This window comes from Bubalus bubalis, chromosome 11, assembly GCF_019923935.1.
Source record: "Bubalus bubalis isolate 160015118507 breed Murrah chromosome 11, NDDB_SH_1, whole genome shotgun sequence".
NCBI lineage: Eukaryota > Metazoa > Chordata > Mammalia > Artiodactyla > Bovidae > Bubalus > Bubalus bubalis.
In genome coordinates this window covers 18,815,270-18,842,993 of record NC_059167.1, presented here as the reverse complement: position 1 = coordinate 18,842,993, position 27,724 = coordinate 18,815,270, and the positions used below count along the sequence as shown (strand labels likewise).

Below are 27,724 nucleotides of genomic sequence, written 5' to 3'. Positions count from 1 at the left end.
CTCTGGTTGAGTGGAGTCTGTGGGCGCGTGGAGCTTGCTCGTCCTGTTCGATTTACAGCCGTAGAGACGGGAGAGGAAGGCCCTGAGTTTCGCCGCTCCGTGTCTGCCCCGATGGAGCGTTCTTTCTAAATTGTGATGTCAAGGTGCCACCCGATAGCTGCCAGTGGCTGGACTGCGGGCTCTTGGTGGCGGTTTTACCTGGAAGTTCAGATTGTGGTTGGCTTTCAGACAGGTCAGCATAGCAGTTAAGGCAAGCACCTACAGTGCTAGGCACTACCAACTGCTTTATAAGCATTATCGAAGCTTTCCGCATACTAACCCCATGAGGTCGGCGGCAGTACCTCTGTAGGACGCAGAACGAGCCCTAGTGAAATTGGCATTTACACGAGGTCACTAGCAAGCGGTGGGGCCACGGGGTGAAACCACACTTCCCGAAGTTAACTTCCGCACCGAGGTGCCTTAGCGACGAAGCTAGCACTAGCTATGTCCAAGAAGCCTCGTCATCTCCCCAGTTGACCTTGGAAACCATGACTACCCCCTCCCCTTTCCCCTGGACGGGCATGGGGTGGTCCACAGACCTTGTCCTCTGAATCCAACAGCTCTAAAGAAAGAAAACTGAGGCCACAGCTTCCAGGACGAAACAAAATTACAAAACCCCAAACTCTAGTTTTAAATAATCGTGGAGATCGCAGTTGAGGTGGTGTCCTGAGGCAGACCAGCAGGAGTAGAATCCCTTCCCCAACCCCCAACCCCCATTCCATTGTATCTTTCTGGGTACCATATTTAGGCTTCAAAGCCTTGATTTCCTTCATTTGTGAGGTGGTTTTAAATACTACGCAGGGTGGGCAGGGCAAGCCCCCTGCAGAGGTCATTTTATGTGGGGCTTTTCAAGCCAGTGGTGGTAGCGTTTCCCACGCTGCAGTCCAGTAACCTCTATAATCTTAACTCATCTGTCGCTGGATATTTAGGATATGTCTCATTTATAAACGTCATAGTACTTTTGTAGCAGGAAAATTTTTGTTTGGGCTTCCCTGGTGGCTCAGCTGGTAAAGAAGCCACCTGCAATGCGGGAGACCTGGATTCGATCCCTGGGTTGGGAAGATCCCCTAGAAAAGGGGAAGGCAATGGCAACCCACTCCAGTAGTCTTGCCTGGAAAATCCCATGGACGGAGGAGCCTGGTAAGCTATAGTCCGTGGGGTGGCAAAGAGTGGGACACAACTGAGCAACTTCACTTTCACTTTCACCTACTCCAGTATTTTGATCTGGAGAATTCCGCAGTCTGTATAGTCCATGGGGTCGCAAAGAGACGGACACGACTGAGCGACTTTCACTTGGATATATATAATTCGCCTTTTTATAATGCACCGTTCGGCAGGTTTTGTACAATATTTCCAAGGTCGTTTGACCATCTTGCGTGTGTGCGTGCTGCGTTAGTCACTAGATGGTGTCTGACTGTTTACGACCCTGTAGACTCTAGCCCACCAGGCTCTGCTGCCCATGGAATGCTCCAGGTAAGAATACTGGAGTGGATTGCCATGCCCTTCTCCAGGGGATCTTCCAGAACCAAGGATCAAACCCCATGTCTCTTGGATCTCTTATGGCTCCTGCATTCGCAGATAGGTTATTTACCACTAGCACCCCCTGGGAAGCCCTGCAACCATCTTATTCCAGGACATTTTCATCACTCCCCAAGGAAGCTGCTGTGGGCCACGTGCTGGGTAGGACGGGGCAGTGAGCCTCGGCCCCGTGCTGAATTTTGGCAGGACTGGACCCAACTTGCACAGAGGCCAGGAGAGAGGCTTCCTGGTTAGGTCTGAGATTCCCAGGCCCGGCCTTTTCCGGGCTGCACCTTCGGGATTTGGTCGCCTGGCCTGGAATGGTGTCCTGGGGAAGAGGAAGGAAGCGGTACCCTGAAAAACCTGCGCAGCTCAGATCAGATCAGATCAGTCGCTCAGTCGTGTCCGACTCTTTGCAACCCCATGAATCGCAGCACGCCAGGCCTCCCTGTCCATCACCAACTCCCAGAGTTCACCGAGACTCATGTCCATCGAGTCAGTGGTGCCATCCAGCCATCTCATCCTTTGTCGTCCCCTTCTCCTCTTGCCCCCAATCCCTCCCAACATCAGAGTCTTTTCCAATGAGTCAACTCTTCGCATGAGGTAGCCAAAGTACTGGAGTTTCAGCTTTAGCATCATTGCTTCCAAAGAAATCCCAGGGCTGATCTCCTTCAGAATGGACTGGTTGGATCTCCTTGCAGTCCAAGGGACTCTCAAGAGTCTTCTCCAACACCACAGCTCAAAAGCATCAATTCTTTGGCGCTCAGCCTTCTTCACAGTCCAACTCTCACATCCATACATGACCACAGGAAAAACCATAGCCTTGACTAGACGGACCTTTGTTGGCAAAGTAATGTCTCTGCTTTTGAATATGCTATCTGCTGCTGCTAAGTCACTTCAGTCGTGTCCGAATCTGTGCGACCCCATAGACGGCAGCCCACCAGGCTCCCCCGTCCCTGGGATTCTCCAGGCAAGAACGCTGGAATGGGTTGCCATTTCCTTCTCCAATGCATGAAAGTGAAAAGTGAAAGTGAAGTCGCTCAGTCATGTCCGACTCCTAGCGACCCCATGGACTGCAGCCTACCAGGCTCCTCCATCCATGGGATTTTTCAGGCAAGAGTACTGGAGTGGGGTGCCATTGCCTTCTCCAAATATGCTATCTAGGTTGGTCATAACTTTCCTTCCAAGGAGTAAGCGTCTTTTAATTTCATGGCTGCGGTCATCATCTGCAGTGATTTTGGAGCCCAGAAAAATAAAGTCTGACACTGTTTCCACTGTTTCCCCATCTATTTGCCATGAAGTGATGGGACCGGATGCCATGATCTTCGTTTTCTGAATGTTGAGCTTTAAGCCAACTTTTTCACTCTCCTCTTTCACTTTCATCAAGAGGCTTTTTAGTTCCTCTTCACTTTCTGCCATAAGGGTGGTGTCATCTATATATCTGAGGTTATTGATCTTTCTCCCGGCAATCTTGATTCCAGCTTGTGTTTCTTCCAGTCCAGCGTTTCTCATGATGTATTCTGCATAGAAGTTAAATAAACAAGGTGACAATATACAACCTTGATGTACTCCTTTTCCTATTTGGAACCAATCTGTTGTTCCATGTCCAGTTCTAACTGTTGCTTCCTGACCTGCATACAAATTTCTCAAGAGGCAGGTCAGGTGGTCTGGTATTCCCATCTCTTTTAGAATTTTCCAGTTTATTGTGATCCACACAGTCAAAGGCTTTGGCATAGTCAATAAAGCAGAAATAGATGTTTTTCTGGAACTCTCTTGCTTTTTCCATGATCCAGCAGATGTTGGCAATTTGATCTCTGGTTCCTCTGCCTTTTCTAAAACCAGCTTGAACATCTGGAAGTTCACAGTTCACATATTGCTGAAGCCTGGCTTGGAGAATTTTGAGCATTACTTTACTAGCGTGTGAGATGAGTGCAATTGTGTGGTAGTTTGAACATTTTTTGGCATTGCCTTTCTTTGGGATTGGAGTGAAAACTGACCTTTTCCAGTCCTGTGGCCACTGCTGAGTTTCCCAAATTTGCTGGCATATTGAGTGCAGCACTTTCACAGCATCATCTTTCAGGATTTGGAATAGCTCAACTGGAATTCTATCACCTCCACTAGCTTTGTTCGTAGTGATGCTTTCTAAGGCCCACTTGACTTCACATTCCAGGATGTCTGGCTCTAGGTCAGTGATCACACCATTGTGATTATCTGGGTCATGAAGATCTTTTTTGTACAGTTCTTCTGTGTATTCTTGCCATCTCTTCTTAATATCTTCTGCTTCTGTTAGGTCCATACCATTTCTGTCCTTTATCGAGCCCATCTTTGCATGAAATGTTCCTTTGGTATCTCTGATTTTCTTGAAGAGATCTCTAGTCTTTCCCATTCTGTTGTTTTCCTCTATTTCTTTGCATTGATCACTAAAGAAGGCTTTCTTATCTCTTCTTGCTATTCTTTGGAACTCTGCATTCAGATGTTTATATCTTTCCTTTTCTCCTTTGCTTTTCACTTCTCTTCTTTTCATAGCTATTTGTAAGGCCTCCTCAGACAGCCATTTTGCTTTTTTGCATTTCTTTTCCATGGGGATGGTCTTGATCCCTGTCTCCTGTACAATGTCACGAACCTCATTCCATAGTTCATCAGGCACTCTATCTATCAGATCTAGGCCCTTAAATCTATTTCTCACTTCCACTGTATAATCATAAGGGATTTGATTTAGGTCATACCTGAATGGTCTAGTGGTTTTCCCTACTTTCTTCAATTTCAGTCTGAATTTGGCAATAAGGAGTTCATGGTCTGAGCCACAGTCAGCTCCTGGTCTTGTTTTTGCTGACTGTATAGAGCTTCTCCATCTTTGGCTGCAAAGAATATAATCAATCTGATTTCAGTGTTGACCATCTGGTGATGTCCATGTATAGAGTCTTCTCTTGTGTTGTTGGAAGAGGGTGTTTGTTATGACCAGTGCATTTTCTTGGCAAAACTCTATTAGTCTTTGCCCTGCTTCATTCTGTATTCCAAGGCCAAATTTGCCTGTTACTCCAGGTGTTTCTTGACTTCCTACTTTTGCATTCCAGTCCAGGAGCAGTTTGGTGAGCTGTGCAAATCTTTGGCGCGCATGCACAGTAAGCTGCCAGGCTGCGAGTCAGAGCCGACTTGCCCACATGAGAGCCTCACTAAAGACCCCAGCTTTGAAGTAGGGGCCAAAAAACCGCTGAAGCTTGTGCTGACCTTCAGGATTGTCTGCACGCCACAGCAGTGAGTGGAAGGAACCATAAAGGAAACGTGATGACCTCACAGTGACATCATCATCAAGAAATGAAGTCGCCAAACAGCTGCCTGAAGTAGAAAGGATATATCAGCACACCCTTCCACTGGACGTGTTATTTTCTGATGAACCCAGTTATAAAGAGCTACAGTGGATGCTGTACAGACAGCCCTCATCTGGAGGAAATGGTTGGCAGTTCTGAAAAGCAGAAAGTAAAGGATATGAAGACTGTATTTTCAGAATTTATCATTATTGAAATGCTTTTTCTCAGCAAAGCTTCAGAGGTATATACTGCTCCCTACCAAAATATACAAAAGATTGATGAGAAGCTCTGAGGTTTTCAGAAGCTCTAGGTATTCACCTGATTATCCATCTCACATATATTGTAAGAGTACATTCACAGAGTCCTTTTCAGAGATTGCTCAGCTCACTGTCTGGAACAGGACAAGTGTCCACCTGTGGACTAAGAAAGGATCAATAAGAAGATGAATTAGATATTACAGAAGAAGGAAACTAACTTTCCTTAGTACACATCTCATTTTCATTTTTATCTTAATGTGACTCAGATTTCAGATTGCTGAATTAATAGAACTTTATTCTGGTTTGCTCTGCTAAACATCAAAATGGAATGCGGCTGAAAGTAGAGGGAAAATTAAAGGATTATTTATGCTGACCCAAAATCAAGGTTTTAAAAAATATTACACACCCAGTCACTTCACTGCCTACCTAGTCAACTTCCTACCCAGTGATATATGGTCTTTTTGTATAACTCTGACACTTTTTTTTTTTTAATTATGGGCTTCAAAGTATTTCATATTACTACACTGTGCCTGTAGTAAGTAAATATCAAAAGCCAAAAGTTCTACCAATTCCTGTTAGCTTCTTTTAGATTGACTTCCCAAAAGGATCCTGTCTAGTCATTCTGATTAAATATAAATTCTGTTCCATGAAGCTTTAACTAAAAAGACAAGTTTTCTATTTAAAAAAGAGAAAAAAAAAAAAAAAAAACACTTTCACTGAATCCTTAAGTTCCATCATTTGATCTGTAAATTTACCTTTCAACAAGTGCATAATCGAGTAGAATAAAGGAAATATGATACCAGTATATCCATGTTTTACAAATGCACAAAGCATAAATTTTAGTTTAAAGTCATATTCAGTTTGATTCTGACTTTAAGACAAGTGAAACTGCTGTCATGCTCATAGAGGACAGGCTTGTGGTTGCTAAGGGGGAGGCGGGTTGGAGGGGTGGAGTGGGAGGTTAAGGTTCTCAGATGTGAGCTATTACATGTAGAATGGATGGATAAACAAGGTCCTACGGCACAGAACAGAGCTGTGTTCAGTATCCTGTGATAAACCATATTGGAAATGAATACTTTAAAAAAGAATGTGTGTGTGTGTGTGTGTGTGTGTAACTAAATCACTTTTCTGTTCAGCAGAAATTAACACATTGTAAATCAATTATAATTTAGAACATTTTTTAACTGCTGTCATACTCAAGTGTTATATATGGCACTAGTAATTTGGTGGAATGTTACCTAAGAAAACAAACAAGAACACATGGAACATCATAAATCATTTAAAATTCTATACAAATTTTTCAAAGCTACCACCTAGATAATAAAAAGATGTAATAGTTACTCTTATTCTTAGAAGCATAAAACAGTTTAATCAGAGTCTTTATCAACTCATCTGGGGATAACTGGAAAAAGCAGTTATTCATAACAGAAAAATAGGCTTTCAGGAAGCTTTAAAAAAAAAGAGGACCTGGCCCTTTATGCTCCCCATACTCTGTACCCCTCCTCCTTCAGCCCCTGAAAAACCACTTCTCTCGTTCTGCCTCTTTGAATGTGCCTGTTTTGAAGATTTCATATACATCAAATAAGTCACACACTATGTAGCTTTTTGTGTCCCAATTCTTTCACTTAGCATAGTATTTTCAAGGTTGATCCATGATGTAGCTTCCGTCAATAGTACATTTTTTTTTATGCCTGAATAACAGTCTGTTGTATGGATGTGCTATATTTTTACTGATTCATCAGTTGATAGAAACTTTTATTATTTACTCTTTGGGGCAATTATGAATAATACTGCTATGAACATTACTGTCCAGATCTTTATATGGCCATATATTTTCATTTCTGCTGGATTTTGTTAAGTCATATGGTAACTCTGTGTGTAATCCTTTGAGGAATTGCCAAACTATTTTCCATAGTGAGTGTAGTGTTTTACATTCCCACCAGAAGTTTCTTCACATCTTCACCAGTACTTTTCTTTTTCTTTTTTTGTAGCCATCCTGAGAGACATAAAGTGGTATCTTATTGTGGTTCTGATTTGCATCTTCCTGGTAATGACTGAGCGACTTCACTTTCACTTTTCACCTTCATGCATTGGAGAAGGAAATGGCAACCCACTCCAGTGTTCTTGCCTGGAGAATCCCAGGGACGGCGGGGCCTGGTGGGCTGCCGTCTGTGGGGTTGCACAGAGTCGGACACAAATGAAGCGACTTAGCAGCAGCAGCAGTAATGACTAATGAGGGGCCTTCCCTGGTAGCTCAGACGGTAAAGCATCTGCTTACAATGCAGGAGACCTGGGTTCGATCCCTGGGTCAGGAAGATCCCCTGGAGAAGGGAATGGCAACCCACTCCAGTATTCATGCCTGGAAAATCCCATGGACCAAGGAGCCTGGTGGGCTACAGTCCATGGGGTCGCAAAGAGTCGGACACTGGCTCAGATGGTAATGAATCTGCCTGGAATGCGGGAGACCTGGGTTCAATCCCTGGGTTGGGAAGATCCTCTGGAGGAGGGCATGGCATCCCACTCCAGTATTCTTGCCTGGAGAATCCCCATGGACAGAGGCTACTGGCGGGCTACAGTCCTACAGGGTCACAGAGTCTTGCTCGACTGAGTGAGTAAGCACACAGCACAATGACTAATGATGTTGAGCATCTTTTCATGTTCTAAGTGGCTGTTTACCACATTTCTAAGTGGTATATGTTTGAAGAATTGTTTTCAGATTTTTTTCCTTATTTTTAATTGAGTTATTTTTTTCTTGTTGAGTTGTATATATATTTTGGATACTAGATCCTTATCAAATACATGATTTAAAAATACTTTCTCCCATTCTGTGGGTTGTCTTTTCACTTTCTTTTTTTTTTAATTTATTTATCTTAATTAGAGGCTGATTACTTTACAATATTGTATTGTATTTGCTATACATCAACATGAATTTGCCACGGGTGTACATGTGTTCCCAATCCTGAACCCCCCTCCCACCTCCCTCCCCATACCATCCCTCTTGGTCATCCCGGTGCACCAGCCCCAAGCTTCCTGTATCCTGCATCTAACCTGGACTGGCGATTTGTTTCTTATATGATATTATACATGTTTCAATGCCATTCTTCCAAATCATTCCCCCCCACCCCCACCCCCCCCACCGCCCCCACCCCCACCCACAGAGTCCAAAAGACTGTTCTATACATCTGTGTCTCTTTTGCTATCTCCCATACAGGGTTATCGTTACCATCTTTCTAAATTCCATATATATGCGTTAGTATACTGTATTGGTGTTTTTCTTTCTGGCTTACTTCACTCTGTATAATCGGCTCCAGTTTCATCCTCACTTTCTTGATAGTGTTCTTAGCACAAAAGTTTTTACTTTTGATGAAGTCTAGTTAAGCTGTTTTTCCTTGTGCTTTGGGTGTCCTACTTAAAGTGTTGCTTGTTCAAAGTTCATGATGATTAATACCTTTGTTTTCTTCCATAAGTTTTATAGTTCGAGAGCTTAGACCCATTCAAGTTAATTTTATATATGGTGTGAAATAGGAATCAGATTCCTTCTTCTGCGGGTGAATATCCAGAGCTTTGGGCAGTTGAAAGATTTTTCTTTATCTGCTGCCGCCTCCCACCCCCATATTGTCTTGGCACCTTTGTCAAAAATCAGTTTTCAGGATTTCCATGGTGGGTCCAATAGTTGGGAATCCACCTGCCATTGTGGGGTACATGGGTTCAATCCCTGGTCCAGGAGGATTCCACATGCTGTGCGCAGCTAAGCATGGGTGCCACAGCTACTGAGTCCACGAGCCACAACTCCTAAAGTCCGTGTGCCCTACAGCCTGTGCTCTGCAACGAGAGAAGCCACCACAATGAGAAACCCACGCTCTGCAAGTAGAGAGTAGCCCCCACCTGAGGCAACTAGAGAAAAGCCCATGCTCAGCATCGAAGACCCAGCACAGCTAAAAAGAAATAGATAAATAATTTTCTTTAAAATTTTCTATAAAATATCCAATAAATATATGGATTTATTTCTGGATATTATTTCATCCATAAATATATGGATGTATATATTTATACATCCATAGATATATGTATTTATGTATTTACTTCTGGATTTCTTTCTTTCTTTATTTCTCAGTTCTACTCCATTGATTTATGTTGCTGTCCTTGTGCCAATACCGATGCCTTGATTACTGTAGCACTGAGATTGGGAAGTGTGAGTCCTCCACTTTGCTCTCTTTCAAGATTATTTTCACTCTTCTGTGTCCCTTATATTTCCATATGAATTTCAGGATCAACTTAGTAACTTCTCCAAAGATGGCGGTTGGAATTTTGATAGCAGTGTGTTAAATCTGTACATCAGTTTGTAGACCATCTAAAGTCTTCCAATCCGTGACATGGTTGTCTTCTCATTTATTTAGGTCCTCTTTAATTTCTTTCAACAATGTCTTGTAGTTTCAATGTATAGAGTTGTGCACTCGTTAAATTTATCACTAAGTACTTTATTCTTTTTTATGCTATTTTAAATGGATTTGTATTCACTTCACTTTCAGATTATTCACTGCTCATGTACAGAAGTACAGTTATTTTGCATCCTTCAGCCTTGCTTAACTCATTTCTTAGCTCCAATAGTTTTTGTGCATATGTGTATATGTGAATTCTTTAGGATTTTCTTTATGTATAACATCATGTCATCTACAGATATAAATAGTTTTACTTCTTCCTTTCCTGTTTGGATTCTTTTTATTTCTTTTTCTTGCCTAATTGTTCCTGGCTAGAACTTTCAGGACAGTGTTAAATGGAAATGATAAGAACAGACATCCTTGTCTTGTTCCTGATCTTAGGAGAAAAGCTTGCGGTCTTTTACCATTATGGTGGTAGCTGTGGGGGGGTTGTCAATGCCCTTTATCAAGTTGAGGAAGTTACCTTCTGTGCCTAGTTTTTGTCATGACAGTATATTGGATTTTTTTTTTTTAAGATAAGAGCTGTTTTGTTTTTGAATGTTATTTATTTTTGGTTGCGCTGAATCTTCATTTCTGTGGGCCAGGCTTTCTCTAGTTGCACTGTGCGGACTTCTCGTTTCAGTGGCCCAGACCCCAGAGGACACAAGCTTCAGTAGTTGCAGTACGCACGTTTAGTTGCCCCACAGCATGTGGGATCTTCCTGGACCAGGGATCAAACCCATGTCCCCTGCTTTGTCAGGCGGGTTCTTAACCACTGGACCACCAGGACCAACGTCCAGCAGGATGTTGGATTTTGTCCAGTTTTTTTTTTTTTTTTTGCATCTATTGAGATAATCACATGGGTGTTTGTTTGTTTTTTTCTCATTTATTCTGTTAATATGGTGTATTGCACTGATTTTTTTTTAGTGTTGAACCTAGATTTGGTTTGCTAGCATATGGTTGAGGAATAGTGTCTGTGTTCATAAAGTAGGTTGATCTGTAGTTTTCTTGTCTTGTGATACCTTTGTCTGGTTTTGGCAACAAAGGACTACTAGCTTCATAAAGTAAGTTGGAAAGTTGTAGTAAATGTCTTGCATATAATTCTTACAATCTTTTGGATTATTTTCTTAGGATCAATGCCCGGAAGAAGGCATGTACATTTAAATTACTTGATAAGTAGTGCTCAGACTTTTTCCAAAAAGTTATGTCATGTTTCTTTATTTGTTTGAGATTAACATTATCTTTCTAGAATAATGGTATCTTAGAAATTATTATTCTTTATTCCTTTAAGTGCTTGAAAGATACTCTAAAAGGCAAAGCCAAGCTCAGCCTGCCACAACACATCTTATTTAATATCTGTGCTTGGCAGAGTGGTTCCCAAGGAGCTGAGAGCCAGCATTTTATCCCCAGCAAAATTGTTATTGAGTATTTCCTTTTGGAGCAGAGTTTCTTAACCTCAGCACTATTTGGAGCTGGATAATTTGTTGTAAGGGGCTGTCCTGTATTACAGGATGGTTAGCAGCATCCCAGGCTTCTACCCACTAGATGCCAGAGCAGTCCACCCCTCCCCACCCCCAAGTTGTGACAAACAAAAATGTCCCTGGAAATTGCCAGATGTCCCCTGGTGGGTGAAATCGTCCTTGGTAGAGAAACACCAATCTAAAAACTGATTGTGCTGACTTCATGTTACTGTCCAATAAAATTGTCTCTAATTTTGAATTTTAATCCTCGCTGTATATTTGGCTTGAGCCACATTTGTCTCAATCTGTTACCGTGTGCTGATGACTTTCAAATCTGTATATTTCACCTCATTTCCCCTCTGGATTCTCAGGCCCGTTTTAACACATCTTGAGATTGGCTTGTTCACGGTCAGACTTTGTTCCCCAAACCACCCTTCCTTCTTTATTCTTGGACTCTCAGGTCAGAACACTGCCAGTTATTCACTTGTCAGTTTTCAGTTGCCCTCTGCCCAGCTGTCCCATGAAATTTCCCTTCTACATCTTTCTAACTTCAGGGTTCTCTATCCCAGGTGTCACTGTCACTTCCATTTGGTGGGTTCATCTAACCTGAGTTGCTGCAGCAGCCCTTAACTTCCAGCTCATTCCCTCCACCGCTGCCTCTAAAATGCCCTTTCTAAAATACAGGTCTAATGTTACTCACCCAGGGACCTCAGTATCTGACCCTGCTTGCCTCTAGCCCAATCTCCCAACCCCTTGTACCTGAGGCTCTGGCCACACCAAAAAGTGCTCACAGACTCCTCACACTGCCACCTTGCCTGACGGGCTGGATTCAAATTCAGTGTCCCCTCTGGCTCTTCCACTCCGAGCCGTCACTGCCTTCTCCCCCACTGCACCTGGAGAGACCTGTAGCACCCTCAAGATGCATGGCAGGAATTGGTTCACGTATTCATCTTCCCTCTAAGCACCGAGTCCCTTGAGAACGGGAACCACAATTTATCTCTGCCTGCCCCTCCATGCCCGGTGCCTGACGTGAGTGGGCACTTTGTAATGTATGTTGAATATCAAATGAAAATACCCAGAGCAGAAGGAAGCTACTTGGGATTTAAAATAGCTGCAGAGTTGGCTGGTTGGTTGGTTGGCTAGATGTTGGTCAGTTGGTTTTAGCTCAGTGAACATTTACCAAGAGCCAGCTACTGAGTGCCAGGAATAGAAAAAAGAACAAAGCAGGATTTTTGTTTTAAAGAATTCACATCACATGTAATGGTGGGAGGTGAGAGTACAGAGTTCCACGCAGAGGGGTAGGTGCAAACCTGGTCCATAAAGTGGTTATTGAGATTGAACCACGTTTGCATTTGGGGAAGACACACTCCACCCCTGAAATAGACTTCTTAAAAGTACAGAAAGATACCGATTCATCCCACTCTTAATTCTTTTCCATGTTTGGTCAACATCTATTTGTTATGACTTTTAAAAATGACTCCGGCTTGATCTTGTCAGCCTCCCTTGTTCTGTTGCATTGCCTGAACCTCTGTTTGTGTGAGTTGGTAGTTTAGAAGTATTGTCTTCAGCCAAAACCAGCAGCTGCCATTTTTTTTATTAGCTGTGTCTTTGTGATTGTGCGCTGCTCTGTTGAGGACACTGGTGCTGGTGGGCCAGTGGCCCGCCTCCCGCTGGGTGATCTGAAGCCTTTGACTCACCATTATCTTTTTATTGAGTCGGTAATAATGAACTCTGGTCAACCACTTGTAAAAGAACGAAACTAGAACACTTTCTAACACCATACACAAAAATAAACTCAAAATGGATTAAAGATCTAAACGTAAGACCAGAAACTCTAAAACTCCTAGAGGAGAACATAGGCAAAACACTCTCTGACATACATCACAGCAGGATCCTCTATGACCCACCTCCCAGAATATTGGAAATAAAAGCAAAAATAAACAAATGGGACCTAATTAACTTATTATTTTTTTTTAATAAATACAACTTTTGTTTTTGTCTGAGGCTTAAGGTAATTGATGTAAATTCAGGAGCCATTAAAGTGGTTACTGAGGAAAATTAATAAAATTATATTCTTGGATGGGGTGAAGCACTGGTGGAATTTCAGAGACGGGAAATACAGATAGGTAAGAGAGCAGGCTAGGAAACTAGAGAGAGATTATGAACTCTTTGGAACACGTTGAATCTGCTTCATGTAGAAGTAGACAGGAGGTGGCCTTTTCATGAGAACTAGATGCTCTAGAGCAGAGGTCCCCAACCTTTTGGCACCAGAGACCAGTTTCATGGAAGACAGCTTTCCAGGGGGGTGGTTTCAGGATGATTCAAGCACGCTTCGTTTATTGTGTGCCTTGCTTCTAATCTAGTGACACCGCTGATCTGGCAGGAGGTACCGGTCTGGAGGCCTGGAGGTTGGGGACCCCTGCTCTGGAGGGATGCTAGGATAGAGGTGAAACTGTGTTTGTAGGTGAGATGCTATTAAGTATGGAATCAAGAGCATCTGGGATAGAATGTTGGGAAACACAGAGTGGGTGGCCCAGGAGAAATGAGAGAAGGATGAACTTGACAAGTCAGGGGAGAACCAAGGGAAAGCTCTTCCAGGAACCTCAAGAAGCTTGAAACTTTGTGGTGTCACATGTCGTGAGAATCAGGACTAAAGAGAGACCACTAACATTGGCAGGTAGGTGATCATTAGTTCACACCTCAGTAAGAGCATTTTGGCAGAAGGGTGAGGATAGAGGGGGCCTGACTGCATTGAGGAATGATTGGAAAATAAAGAAGTAGGGTGTGTACATACAGATTGTGCTTCCAGAACACTTGTTCCTTTTGGATTGGAGGTGGAGCACATACAAATGAAAAGCTGGAGCATGTTTATACGCTGAGATAAGGAAAGTGGGAAATTGAGTAAACATATGAGAACAGATGTCGGCAGAGTTTGAGAAGGAAACTGTCAGGAGGGATGGGTTGGCCTGGAAACGGCACAGGGCCACGTGTTTCTCCTAGACAGGAGCGGAGGTGATAGGAGTTAGTAAAGGCAGACCTTTGCGCAGGGGATGAGAAAGAAGTTGGGGTATTCATGCTGGTAACGTCTGTCTTCTGGGTGAAGTAGGGAGCTGTGCTATGTACTAACAGTGACTAGAAGGAAGTGGAAAGGATTTTAGGAGAGTGATAATGCTCCGTATTGTCAGCAGTGAACCAAACTAGGAGTAAATAAAACCAGGTCAGTTTATGATGTCCCGGCAGAGGATGAAAGTGAAACATTGGTGATGGTTCCAAGTCAGCATGGTTGTATGATGTGCTTCAGTGCTGCATATGCTTTCTGGCACAGGACTAGAGTGGCTGCTTAAACTAATCCAAATTGTGCAGTGACTCTGTGGGAAGCAGACTGAAAGGAAGCAAATCAAGGACTTCGTTACAGAATTCATGAAATGTTTAAGTACTATACTCACTTAATTTTTGTTCATTTGTATCGAATTAACCCCAACTCACAATCATAGGTTGACACAGAGTCTTTGGATAAATAGTGAATTCTGGAACGTAGGTCTGGACTTTCAGTGCTCTGTTTGATGCTAACAGGCAAGGCACTCCCTACTCAAAAGTAGAAGTTGGGGAATAAAGGCAAGTTCAGTTCAGTTCAGTCGCTCAGTTGTGTCCGACTCTTTGCGACCCCATGAACCGAAGCACGCCAGGGCTCCCTGTCCATCACCAACTGCCAGAGTTCACCCAAACCCATGTCCGTTGAGTTGGTGATGCCATCCAACCATCTCATCCTCTGTCGTCCCCTTCTCCTCTTGCCCTCAATCTTTCCCAGCATCAGGGTCTTTTCAAATGAGTTAGTTCTTCACATCAGGTGGCCAAAGTACTGGAGTTTCAGCTTCAACATCAGTCTTTCCAATGAACACCCAGGACTGATCTCCTTTAGGATGGACTGGTTGAATCTCCTTGCAGTCCAAGGGACTCTCAAGAGTCTTCTCCAACACCACACAGTTCAACACCATCAATTCTTCAGCGCTCAGCTTTCTTTATAGTCCAAATCTCACATCCATACATGACTACTAGAAAAACCATGGCCTTGACTAGATGGACCTTTGTTGACAAAGTAATGTCCCTGCTTTTAAATATGCTGTCTAGGTTGGTCATAACTTTGCTTCCAAGGAGTAAGCGTCTTTTAATTTCATGGCTGCAATCATCATCTGCAGTGATTTTGGAGCCCCCAGAAATAAAGTCAGCCACTGTTTCCACTGTTTCCCATCTATTTGCCATGAAGTGATGGGACCAGATGCCATGATCTTAGCTTTAAGCCAGCTTTTTCACTCTCCTCTTTCACTTTCATCAAGAGGCTCTTTAGTTCTTCACTTTCTGCCATAAGGGTGGTATCATCTGCATATCTGAGGTTATTGATGTTTCTCCCAGCAATCTTCATTCCAGCTTGTGCTTCTTCCAGCCCAGCGTTTCTCATGATGTACTCTGCATATAAGTTAAATAAACAGGGTGACAATATATAGCCTTGACATACTCCTTTTCCTATTTGGAACCAGTCTGTTGTTCCATGTCCAGTTCTAACTGTTGCTTCCTGAACTGCATATAGGTTTTTCAAGAGGCAGGTCAGGTGGTCTGATATTCCCATCTCTTTCAGAATTTTCCACAGTTTATTGTGATCCACATGGTCAAAGGCTTTGGCATAGTCAATAAAGCAGAAATAGATGTTTTTCTGGAACTCTCTTGCTTTTTCCATGATCCAGTGGATGTTGGCAATTTGATCTCTGGTTCCTCTGCCTTTTCTAAAACCAGCTTGAACATCTGGAAGTTCACGGTTCACATATTGCTGAAGCCTGGCTTGGAGAATTTTGAGCATTACTTTACTAGCGTGTGAGATGAGTGCAATTGTGCAGTAGTTTGAACATTTTTTGGCATTGCCTTTCTTTGGGATTGGAATGAAAACTGACCTTTTCCAGTCCTGTGGCCACTGCTGAGTTTTCCAAATTTACTGACATATTGAGTGTAGCACTTTCACAGCATCATCTTTTAGGATTTGAAATAGCTCAACTGGAATTCCATTACCTCCACTAGCTTTGTTCGTAGTGATGCTTTCTAAGGCCCATTTGACTTCACGTTCCAGGATGTCTGGCTCTAGGTGAGTGTGAGTGATCACACGATTATCTGGGTCATGAAGATCTTTTTTGTACAGTTCTTCTGTGTATTCTTGCCACCTCTTCTTAATATCTTCTGCTTCTGTTAGGTCCATACCATTTCTGTCCTTTATTGAGCCCATCTTTGCATGACATGTTCCCTTGGTATCTCTAATTTTCTTGAAGAGATCTCTAGTCTTTCCCATTCTATTGTTTTCCTCTATTTCTTTGCATTGATCACTGAGGAAGGCTTTCGTATCTCTCCTTGCTATTCTTTGGAACTATGCATTCAAATGGGTATATCTTTCCTTTTCTCCTTTGCTTTTCACTTCTCTTCTTTTCACAGCTATTTGTAAGGCCTCCTCAGACAGCCATTTTGCTTTTTTGCATTTTTTTTCTTGGGGATGGTCTTGATTCCTGTCTCCTGTACAAAGGCAGGTAGGTTTTCTAATCTGTTCTTTGGTTGTATTTCAGCCCTAGAAATATTTTTCCAATTTTTGTCATGGCATTTAATTGCATTTATAAAGTACATTCAGTCGGATGTCACGGTATCTCCAGTGAGTGTGGAAGGAATCCCAACCAGGTGTTGGGAAAGCATGAATCTTGCAGCAACTGGCCTCCATACTACTGTTCAGTCTCTTAAGAATTCCTAGTGTGATTCCCAATGTTAAAACTTATGACATTTTGACAACTAAGTGATAAATTCAGGCTATACAAGGTAAGATTTGAAAAAGCCACTTGAAATAGTTATGGCAACATGAGTGTCATCATTTCAACAAATGCACACGCACACCCTTGCCTTTAGTTAATGTACTTCAGGAAGCTAAAACAGTCTCTAAAGCACATAAAGACATCACAGGCACTGGCCCTGTTTAATTTGTTCACAGTTTTTCCTGCTCGATACTGAGGAAGAGAAAGTGTTCACTATTAACTGTTCTGTATGAATCAGGGATGTGTGTGGATTGAAAGAATAGTTATTATATAGCTCTGGTGTTAATCTCGTAGGGAAAAGACTAGCTGAAGAAGGTTCTCAAGGCAGGCTCAGACCTCAGTTGAAAAGTAATTGTGAGAGTCTGTCCACACGTCACACAGTGACCCGGGGAGTGGAGGCTGGCGGGTTGGCAGGCCAAGTGTCTGTCATGAGGTAAGAGGCTGCAGACAGACAGTGGCTACAGGCGCTGGGTTTTATCCGTGCGTCCACCTCGTGGCAGGCCTTCTCTAGGTAAGGCTTGGTGGCGGCTTTCCCAGTTCTGTACGTGAAGGAACTGAACTGTCAAAAGCAAACAGAAGAGAACGATGTGCGCACGTGCGTTTGCATGTAATTTCTTTTTGTTTCTTCTTTCTGTCTTTTAGGAGCTGAAATGCATCAAAGCAGCTGGAAGAGTAGAAGGCACAGGAGAAGGGGCCACCGACACAACGCTTGGTTCAGACAACATGGCTCTAACGAGAGGCAAGTGCTGTTGCCCGGTGTCTTCCTAGCACGGCCAGCACGCTCACACACACGTAACTCCCTAAGGGTCTCGGCCAAATGCAGCATCTGGGGGGGTGGGGGGGGGGGTGACCAGTCTACACATCTCACACGCTCCCACGGGGGTGGCTCTGCCGTGGACCAGCCCATCTGCCACACTTTGAGTAGTGAGGAGATGGCCACACTCATCTTTCTCTTCCGTGTGACCATGACCTGTGGCCAGGGCCCTAGCCACAGGCTTAAACACTGTCTGGTATTACTGAGGAGCTGTTTCTCCATTTTTTGGACCTTTTTTCTCTCTCTCTCTTTTTCAGCCTTGAAAATAGCTTTCTTAGAAACCTAATTTCATTAATTCAGCCTAAATCCCAAGGAAGGCTATGTAATATATAATAGCTAATATTTAATGAATACAGAAAGGTATAAAGAATAATACAGTGAATATCATGTACCTACCACCCAGCTTAGAAAATAAAACAGCATATACTTAGGTGGAATCCCTATAATAAACATTTTCCACACTTGTTTTTCTGCATGAATGAAGTACAAACAGTCTAGTTTCAGGACATGATTCACCACACCCCACCCCAGGAGAGGATACCTCCTCACAGTTCAGGGCTGCTGACCTGACTTCTGGCCCTAGGAGGTCTCTACAGCCCATTCCTCGCCAAAGGAGACCTATCTGCCAATTTCAGAACTCTTCCACTCTCCAGATCTCCTTTTAAAATGGACAAATTTCTAATTATAGAATCAGAAGCTGTCGAATGCCAGTATGCTTCTCTAGAATAGATAAAGAGTAAAAAAAAAACCCTAAAATTTAAATTTTAATAAGGCATCAGATTTTTGTGGAAGGAACAAGGGTGTTAGGATATCTGGGTTTGACACTGCGTTTTTCCTGTGTGAAATCGAGCAAGCTACTTGGTCACCCTGAGTCACTCTTCTTATACAGTGCTTCTCTTGCGAGGGTCACAGTAGTGTATGTAAAGCCCCATGAGGATCCCTGGCTCTGAGCAGGCCTCCTGTATGGGCAGGCCTCACCTGGTTCAAGCTAATAGGGACTCTGAGCTGAAATCCCAAACTTGACCCGTGCTGTAGAAAGATGAGGATAGTACCCAGTGCTGATACGTTGTATAAGGAGAACCATGGGCCCCAGGCCTTCCCCCAAGAGCACAACATGCACTAGAATGTGGTCTGTGTAAGAAGAGTACCTTGACTCAGCCTGGCAGAGTCGTGTGGAAACACGCAGGATGGCAGTCCTCTGCACTCCACGTGGAAAGAAGGGAACCGCAGTCCTTGGACTAGAAATGTAGACATCTGTCATGACACTTAATCCCTCTCTGTCTTGCTGCTGATAACAGATGAACTGCCTCGGGAAGCTCTGGGCCATAAAAAGGGAGAATAAATAATATTCTCTGAAACTGTATTGTATTTATAGGCAAAAAGAAAGTTATTTGATTTTTTTTTTTTATGCTTTTTTTGCAGTTTGTATTCCTTTCAGTGTTATAGGGGGCAGGGAAAGTTCATAATTTTGGACTTTATCAGAATTCTAAAATTAGGTCTTTTGTTCTATCATTATATCCTTCAGCCTATAATTGCCACAGGAGCTGCTTGTAGCTTTGCAGAATGAGTCTTTAAACCATGGGTCTGTCCCAGTGTTGTTGAGGAAATCACCTCTGTGCCCGAACCCCAGTTTCTCCAACTGTAGGCTTGGGTAGCCAAGTAAAATATAAATTCTTTGTACGGCTGAATCCAGTAAAGACTCGAATTCACCTGGCCTTGTAGCTACTCTTGAGCTGACAGATGAGCCCAGCTGGTAAAATTCTTATTGGCCAAGAGTTCTGTTCTCATTTTCATCTGGAAAATTCCAAAAGACCTCAGAAAATGCTCAAAGGAGGAGATACAAAAGGGGCAGTACTGTGACCTGCATCCTGTAAAGGGTGAGAAGCCAAACCTTGCCCTGACTTTGGAATATTGGCAGTAGGTAAACTGCTTCCAAGGAAGAGAAGGGTCAGTGCCTCCCAAGTAATCGAGGGTTGGGAATGTGAAGGCTGTGGAACTGCAGGACCCCACGGTCAGAGAATGACTGGGACTCACTGGCCGCAAGTTACTCTTGCAGGAAGGACGCAGGGGCGCAGCAGAGCCCGCAGGGTTCCAGCGATGGCCATGGTGAGGCCCCCTCGACCTCCAGCTCAGCTGGCAGCTCTTCTGTGCCAGGTAAGGCCGCCTGCCGGACAGGGCTCCTCTGGGGCCTGCCTGCGGGGAAAGGTGAAACCTAGTCATCCCTCGTCATCTGGTTCTGTCTGTTCTGGCTGTCCTTCTCCTCAGCCCCGTGTGTCTTCACTCGTGTGTGGTACACTCTAGGTGTGTCATTAGCCCATTCCTTACTCAGAGGAAATCCTGGGAGCAAGTTGAAACACTCAAGGGAGGAGCCGAGTGTGTTAAGAACCGAGATCCTGAGGCAAACGGCTCCCCGCAGGGCTGAACTCGGGCCCAGGGTGGAGACTGGCAGTGCTCGTCCGCCTGCTGTCCCTCGGAAGGACCGGCAACGGGAGGGGTGGTGGACAGGCCCCTGGGCTCTTCGTTGGGTGGCTAAATTCATGGAGTTTTAAGTTGAATTTTATTTCTTTTGATGTAAGAGCTCTTTTGATGTAAGATCTACCAGGTTATTACTTTGATCCTGAAAAGAAGCGCTACTTCCGCTTGCTGCCTGGCCATAACAACTGCAACCCACTCACAAAGGAGAGTATCCGGCAGAAGGAAATGGAGCGCAAGAGGCTGAAGCTGCTAGAGGAAGAGAAGCAGCAGGGAAAGGTAGGTGCCGCACCCCAGGGGCTGCCCCATCCCCGCCACTCCTGCCAGTGTCCACCCACTGCCGCAAGGAGGCATCAGTGAAACAACCCCCATAAGACTCGGCGTAGCACACTTCCCTGAAGGGGACCTGATGAAGAGAATAGGAACAGGCAAGATACTCCTCCCACCACCACCTTTTCTCATTCGCTGGGTTTCATCAGTAATCCTGACACTCTGTTCCTCCCCCGGAGGTTCTTGGTTAGCAACCTGATACAGCCTCTGTGACTGTATATTTTCAGTGGAAAACCAGAACATGTGGTTTGGATAGGAGGGTTTCCAGGACCCCTTCTGGGAATGAGAGGCCAGGATGTCTCAGTGATCACAGGAGCAGTGGAATAGAAATCCAGGCCCCACAGCCACTGTAGCTCCAGCGGAAAGCACGGTGCAGACCTGAGTGGCCAGGGCCGTTCCTGCACTCGCTAGCTCAGTGGCCTCATCTCAGGTTTAAATTGACAGGGGCCTTGGAGAGAGGGGTGCCGAGCAGACTTTGCAGCTCTCACGTACTGTCTTGTGATAGGCTTTTCCTCTTTCCAAGGAGAGGAGACTAGCAAAGGAGAGGATCAGATTTTCATGCGTGTAATTTCTGTCAACTTAGTACCTGTTTCTTCATCACATCCTGAAAACAGAATCCATTATACAATAACAGAAAACTTCATCGCATCTTTCTCTCTTTAATTTAGAAAATAGCCAGGTTGGGATTCAATGCATCTTCCTTACTCCAGAAAAGCAAGCTGGGTTTTCTCAACGCCACCAGTTACTGCCGGTAAGATAATGCCTCATGGTTATGTTTTCTTCATCAGTGTTCTTTTCGTATTTTTTTATTTCCATGGTCCAAGAATTAAGTCGGCATAGCGTGCATAGCTGCTCTTTGAGGAACCTTCACAGTGGAGGCGCTCCAGCCCACAGCCTGCCTTCTGCTGCTGAAGTCAGCGCTGGGAGCATCACCTTCCCTCTAGAGCCAGGGAGAGTGGGGAATGCATCTAGGCAGAGAAACTGGGCAGGAATTTCTCAAGGTGTTTCCTCTTCGTTACCTGTAGTTTGTTTCTAGTTAAGTAAAAGGTCCTTTAACTTCATTCCATCAGACTTCTGCCTCCTTTTCTCCTTCTAACGAGTTGTCAGCAAAAATGGCACGTTAAATGGGTATGTACTAAATTTCAAACACTTGTGATGTCTACAGTTCTAACTACAGACCTGTGAGGTAGGTTGACCCTTCCCCCAGCTTCCAAACGAAGAGACTGAGACTCAGAGTGGAATGATTTGTTCAGGGTAAAAGTAGAAAGGGGACCGACCATCCATCTGACCCCCAAGCCTGAGCTCCTAGCCCCTGCGTTCTGCTTCCTGCTACAGCTGGGCGGGGAAGAAACAACATGAGTGGGGGTGGCTCCCTTGGGGAGGCCCCTCCCCGGAAGGCCGGCCCTACAGGCAGTATCAGCCAGGGCAGGTGGAAAAGAGTTAAAGGTCTAGTTCTTCACCCGAAGACATGCTCAGTCCTTGGTGAAGAGGAAAGGAGCCAATCAGATGGGCGGCTGCACGTGAACTGTGTGCCCTGCCGCAGGTTGTTCCGTTCAGTCACATGCTCTTCATCCCAAGAGAAAGAGTTACATTAGATGATCCAAAACCAATCTTTCTAGTGTGCCCTTCTTTGACACCATGAGTGAGCTGGGCATTTCTTTGCTGTCGTTTTCCTAAGATTCTTAAATCGAGCTTTCTTGGAGCCTTGTTCAGCTCCACTGCTGAGATTTAACACAGAGAGAGAACTGACCCACGAAGATGGTCTTCTGGGTTGGGGACAGAGCAGAAGCCCTGCGTCTTCTTCATGGATACCTACGTGCGGCGTCCACCCTCCCATGCTGCTCTCCTTCTCCTCTGCAGTTTAGCCCACGAGCTGCGAGTGAGCTGTATGCAGAGGAAAAAAGTCCAAATTCAGAGCTCGGATCCCTCCGCTTTGGCAAGTGACCAGTTTAACCTGATAATGGTGAGTGCAAGGGAGCCGTCCGCGGGTGCCGGGGTGTAGTGGCCGTCCCCTGGGCTATTCGTGGCTTCGCTTTGGTTTCCATCAAGCCTGACTGCATAGAAGCCTCTAGCCTTGAAATCAGGTATTGCGGTTCTAACAAGCAGCCACCAGCGGCAGATGCCAAGCTGGCGGGACAGGCTGTGCTGTGACCGCTGTCACCCCCACTACAGCTGTGTCACTTGACATTCATTAAAGCCACAGTCTGCACTGCCAACGGAGACCCATCACTAAGTAACTTTCCACTGGGTGTGTTGTGTACACAGGTGAGAAAGTACACAGTGGACCAGGGGCCTCTAGTCCTTTCCGTGCTGGGCAGGATTTGGTGGCCAAACCTGAAGTTCCAGCGTCCTTCAGAAGCAATGGCGTATTCGTCTCTTGCTTTGTCCCTGACCTCAGTAGCAGGGCCTGCTCGTCCAGCACACCTCCGTTTCCTCATCCATTGCATCATTTCTGGGGAACAGAAAGTTCCCACTTCTGGTTAGACCCAAACCAGAAGCCAGGGGCCAGAGAAATGCTGGCAGAGGATCAGAGTGTCCACCACAGACGGAAGGAGTCAGACCACTGAGCTAGACTGGCAACCCCAGGAGGCCTTCCTGGAGGCAGAGGGCCAGTCAAGGAGAGTGAGAGAACCTCAGTGGTCTGCTGGTAGGATGGGAGGCTGAGGCGATGGAATTGACCATTGAGGTCCGGCCCCAGGAGACCTCGGCAGCAGAACCCTTCTGCGGAAGGGGTGTTGGGGGCCAGGATTCACATTCTCTCCTGTGTTTGGGGTACAGTTTGACCTGAATCGAGCAGAATCCTTTCTGGTGGTGGGTTCCCCTCCGGAGCCCCTTCCCTCCAGTAGACCGGGCGGGGACAGTAGAGGTCACTGTGCGCCTGCCGCTTAGCACGGCCTGGGCCCTCGGTCCTCACGCTGCGGTGCTGCTGCCTGCAGGTCCCTCCCCGCCTGGATGGCAGGTGTGGCCAGAGGGGTGGGAAGGCCAGTTTGTCACCCAGGGATCATATGTTCAATCCGACGCTAGCCATGGAAATGATTCTTCAGGAACATACCTGTTCTTGCCGAGTCAACTTGCAAAGGGAGTGTGTTTTCACCAGCATCCAAACGGGTGTGTATATGTGTATATTTATACATATATATTAAAAACACACATATAAAGGTTTTGCTTTGAAATAATTAACCGCATTTTTTAAACGAGAAAAGAAAAGCTTAAAAATAGCCCACATCCCAGTGCCATCTTTTTATTACAATTTTTTTCCCCACGCAGTGCCTTTTTTTACTTGGTGGTAATCATAGTGAAGTGAAAGCCGCTCACTCGTGTCCGACTCTTTGCCACCCCATGGACTCTACAGTCCATGGCATTCTCCAGGCCACAATACTGGAGTGGGTAGCCTTTCCCTTCTCCAGGGGATCTTCCCAACTCAGGGATCAAACCCAGATCTCCCGTATTTCAGGCGGATTCTTTACCAGCTGAGCCACAGGGAAAGCCTGAGAATACTGGAGGGGGTAGCCTTTCCCTTCTCTAGCAGATCTTCCTGACCCAGGAATCGAACTGGGGTCTCCTGCAGTGGTAATCACAGTAGCTGTGTAATAGGAATCTTTTAGCCCTTGCCAGTTATAACTAGCATTTCCCACATTGCTGTGTGGCCTGCATGATGGCCACGTGCTGTGTCACCATAAGGCTCATCTGAGCAGTCCTCTGGGTGGACGTTAGGACTCTCCCACAGCCAGTTGAGTGAGGTCAGACTTGCTGGCCGTGCCCCTCACTGCCGTTTTTGCCCTTGAGTTGTGAGACTAGATACCTGTTAGCTTTGCCCGGTGATGGCTACACCATGTAGGGGCAAGTCAGGTCACGCCGCATCCCCATGGGCAGGGGCCCTCGCCTGGTGCAAATGCACAGAGAGCGTGGGCACTGGGCAGTTGGTCTTAGGCAGCCCACCTGGCTCAGCCTGGGCAGTCACCCACAGTCCACCTCCCTTCTCCAGGCGGATACCAACAGTGACCGGCTCTTCACTGTGAACGATGTCAAAGTCGGGGGCTCCAAGTACGGCATCATCAGCCTGCACGGCCTGAAGACCCCCACGTTCAGGGTGCACATGCACGAAAACCTCTATTTCACCAACCGGAAGGTACGCTGCCCTGCACGATAGCCTTGGCAGCCGCTTTGCCTTTGGATCCAGGGCACTGCGGTAGTTGGCCACACTCAGAGGAGAGGAGAGCTTGGTGAAGGAGGCAGGGCTCTGTTACCTCATTTTCACAAGGGAAAACATTGTGTTTTAGCTCCTGGGAGGTGTGCCACGGTGGGCAGAGGGTCCTCCCACTGTGTCATCCTGTGTTCCATCCATCTCCCAGCCAGTCTAGCCAGCACTAAAATTTACATAAATGTAAGAGGCTTGCTTGCTGACTAGGGGGCAGCCTTTACATTGATTTGGGGTCATGGCATCTGTAAGAAGCTGTGATTTCCTCTTTGGTTGAGACCTGGGCCACAAGACAGACACAGGTTGAAAATGGTTTCTGGGTTAAGTGAGATCCGTTGCAGAGAATCCATTCCCTCCCTGGACGGGATACCAGATGCCTCATTATGAGGCCCTCCCCCCCCCGCCATGCTGATGATGAAGGACCCCGGCCCAGGAGTTGCTTCCTCCCCTTGCCCTCAAGGTTCTACACGATGGGCAGGGAGCTTCCTTGTCCTCAGAAGCTCGTTCCAGCCCCTATTCAAGGAGTGAGACCTGAAGAAAGCAGTCACGTGTCTGTTCTGTAAGAAAGCGTCTGATTCTAAGTTGGCAGTCAGACCAGTCTTTCCATCTTGTCTTTCCTCACCAGGTGAACGCCATGTGCTGGGCCTCGCTGAATCACCTGGATTCCCACGTTCTATATCTTTGGGCAGTGAAGAGGTTTGGTGGGCAGGCTGCACACTGGTGTAGACCTGGGCGCCTGTGGGATTTGTAAGACTGTGTCTCGGTGTCTTGGTGTCCAGAGGTCTGGGCCATTCTGCAGGCATGTCTCCCCTGAAGGAAAGAACAGCGCATCCGCTAGAAAACCAGGATCCCCATGAGCACAGAGAAGTAGTTGAAGTGCTGAAACTGTGCTGATGGCACCACGTATCAGACAGAGTCCTGGGCTCGAGAGTCAGTGCTTTAGCAGAGGAACCAAGCGCAAAGGAACAGTAAAGCTGTGAAAAGGGACCCCAGGTCCTCCTGAGACAGAGGGAAGGGGAACCTTGCAGGCAGGGCGGGGAGGCTGAGGGCACAGCAGAAAGGGTGTCCCTACGTGCACTGGGGCTCTGGGCTCTGGGCCTTCTTCAGAGCGCTCTTCATTCTAGTCTCCATCTTCCCTTCCCAGATTGTAGGGCACACAGTGCCCAGTCAGGGCAGCTGGGCTCCCTGGGGGCTCTTGATGGTGCAGAGGTCAGCTGTCCACCGTGTCCTTCATGGAGAGAAGGACCCAAAGTTGAAGCCGCGTGCTAATAAGTCTTGTGGTTTACTTCCATAACAAATGAGCTCTTGAAACTGTGTGACCCCTTGTTTTACCTAACTTAGAGCTGTCCTCAGGTTAACTGGTTAACATCTGTGAGTACACTCAGCACAGTGCTTGGCCATGTCATGGGTCCTCAACAAAGGATGCCTCAATTGGAATCTGTTAGTTTGGTTTGTGGGGTTTTTTTTTTAAGGAGTGAGTGTTTTTTGTTTTGTTTTGTTTTGTTTTGTTTTAATTTGTTCCACAACACTCTGTTTCAAAGGGTTTTATTAGGATCTGATTATAAATTTTATGTAAGACAAACTGTGTGTGTTCTGTAAGTAGAAAGTTTTAGGTGGCTTTTGTTTGGTGGGGTTTGTGTAGTGATAGGACTACCTGTTACTGTCTTGATCTTAACCAGAGGGCAGAAGAGATCAAGCCTTTAAAAAGGCAAAACAAGAACCTCACTCCCATTTCTGATCTTCAGACAATATAGCATTTTTCCATGCTTCTCTTTGTGAGGATGAAAATTCATTTATAGGCCTACCTCAGAGAGAGTGTAGGTTCAGTTCCAGACCACTGCAACAAAGAGAATATCGTAATAAAGCAAGTCACATGAATTTTTTGGTTTCCCAGTACATATAAAAGTTGTTTACACTATCCTGGTAAGTGTGCAGCAGCATTATATTTGAGCAACAACGTACACACCTTATCTTAGAAATACTGTTGTTAAAAGTGCTAATCACCATCTGAGTTTGACTTGTTGACAACAAGTCAATCTTTTTGCAATAGACATCAAAGATCATTGATCACAGATTACTATAACGTAAAATAGTAACGAAAAATTCTGAAATGTTGTGAGAATTACCAAAATGTGACAGAAAAACACAAAATGAACAAATGCCGTTGGAAAAATAGCAATAGTAGTGGACTTGCTCAACATCAGGTTGTTACACATTTTCAATTTGTTTTAAAAATATATTTAAAAAGTCCACTATCTGCAAAGAGCAGTAAAGCAAAGCATTATAAAACAAAGTATGCCTGTAGTGGGGTTTAATGACTGGGGTCTGTTGCTGTTTGATCAGCAGCCTGCCCTCTGGTGGTCATTTCAGGTAATCAGGCTTTTACACACCTGCTGCTTTTACTGAAGGTCTTGAACTTTCTCCCTTTACAAAATGACACCTGGTTCAGACCAGCCATCTGCTCTTTTCTCTGGAATGGCGGAAGGGTCAACTGAATTTTTTCTACACTTAACTAGTTTCTTCATTGACCTGTGGCCTATTAAAGGATTAAATCTTTGATACTGGCCCTTGCAAGTACCGTGCAGAGTTTGAGTGTAACCTGGGTTTCAGCCATAATAACATGGGTAAGGACTTTCTCCCATCCTTGCCCTACAAACTTAAAGGGAAAAGAAATTTATTTAAGAAAGTACTGAGCTGCCCAGATCAGGGTTCTCATGTATAATTTCAACAGCCTCGGTACTAGAGATACTTAACATGAGGCTTACCACCCAAGGCAACATGATACCCACACGTCACACATGCCGGTGGTCAAGACTGTTGCCTGCTTGGCACAGATGTACATTTTTCGATGAAGTGTGTATATTCATTCCATCATTTATTGAGTATCTGCAACCCCTGTGGAAGGTAGGAACTGGGCACCTCAACAGGTGATCAAGTCTGCAGTGATGGCCATGGGGCAGTTGTAGAGTACAGGAATTGGGTGACCTTTCTGGAGGTGACTCCCACATGGGAAGGAGGGGACAGAGTACCCATTAGAAGGAAGAGTGAGAAGCGAGCTTGGCACATTGGGCAG

At 45.2% G+C, this 27,724-nt stretch overlaps 1 protein-coding gene across 4 annotated transcripts in view; it reads left to right on the top strand.

Moving 5' to 3' along the window:
- DCAF4 (DDB1 and CUL4 associated factor 4) overlaps positions 1-27,724 on the top strand; it is a 34,895-nt gene that overhangs the window by 376 nt on the left and 6,795 nt on the right. For 2 of the 4 annotated variants that reach the window (XM_025295253.2, XM_025295252.2), the window contains exons 2-8: positions 17,480-17,576; positions 19,696-19,805; positions 20,245-20,402; positions 21,122-21,204; positions 22,314-22,416; positions 24,439-24,582; positions 25,277-25,326. In XM_025295253.2, coding sequence (XP_025151038.1) covers positions 17,488-17,576; positions 19,696-19,805; positions 20,245-20,402; positions 21,122-21,204; positions 22,314-22,416; positions 24,439-24,582; positions 25,277-25,326 — 737 coding nt within the window. In that variant the 5' untranslated portion in view covers positions 17,480-17,487. Of the gene's footprint in view, positions 1-17,479; positions 19,806-20,227; positions 20,403-21,121; positions 21,205-22,313; positions 22,417-24,438; positions 24,583-25,276; positions 25,327-27,724 lie in introns of all 4 variants that reach the window. The other 2 variants (XM_006055195.3, XM_025295254.2) reach the window with 2 other exon arrangements.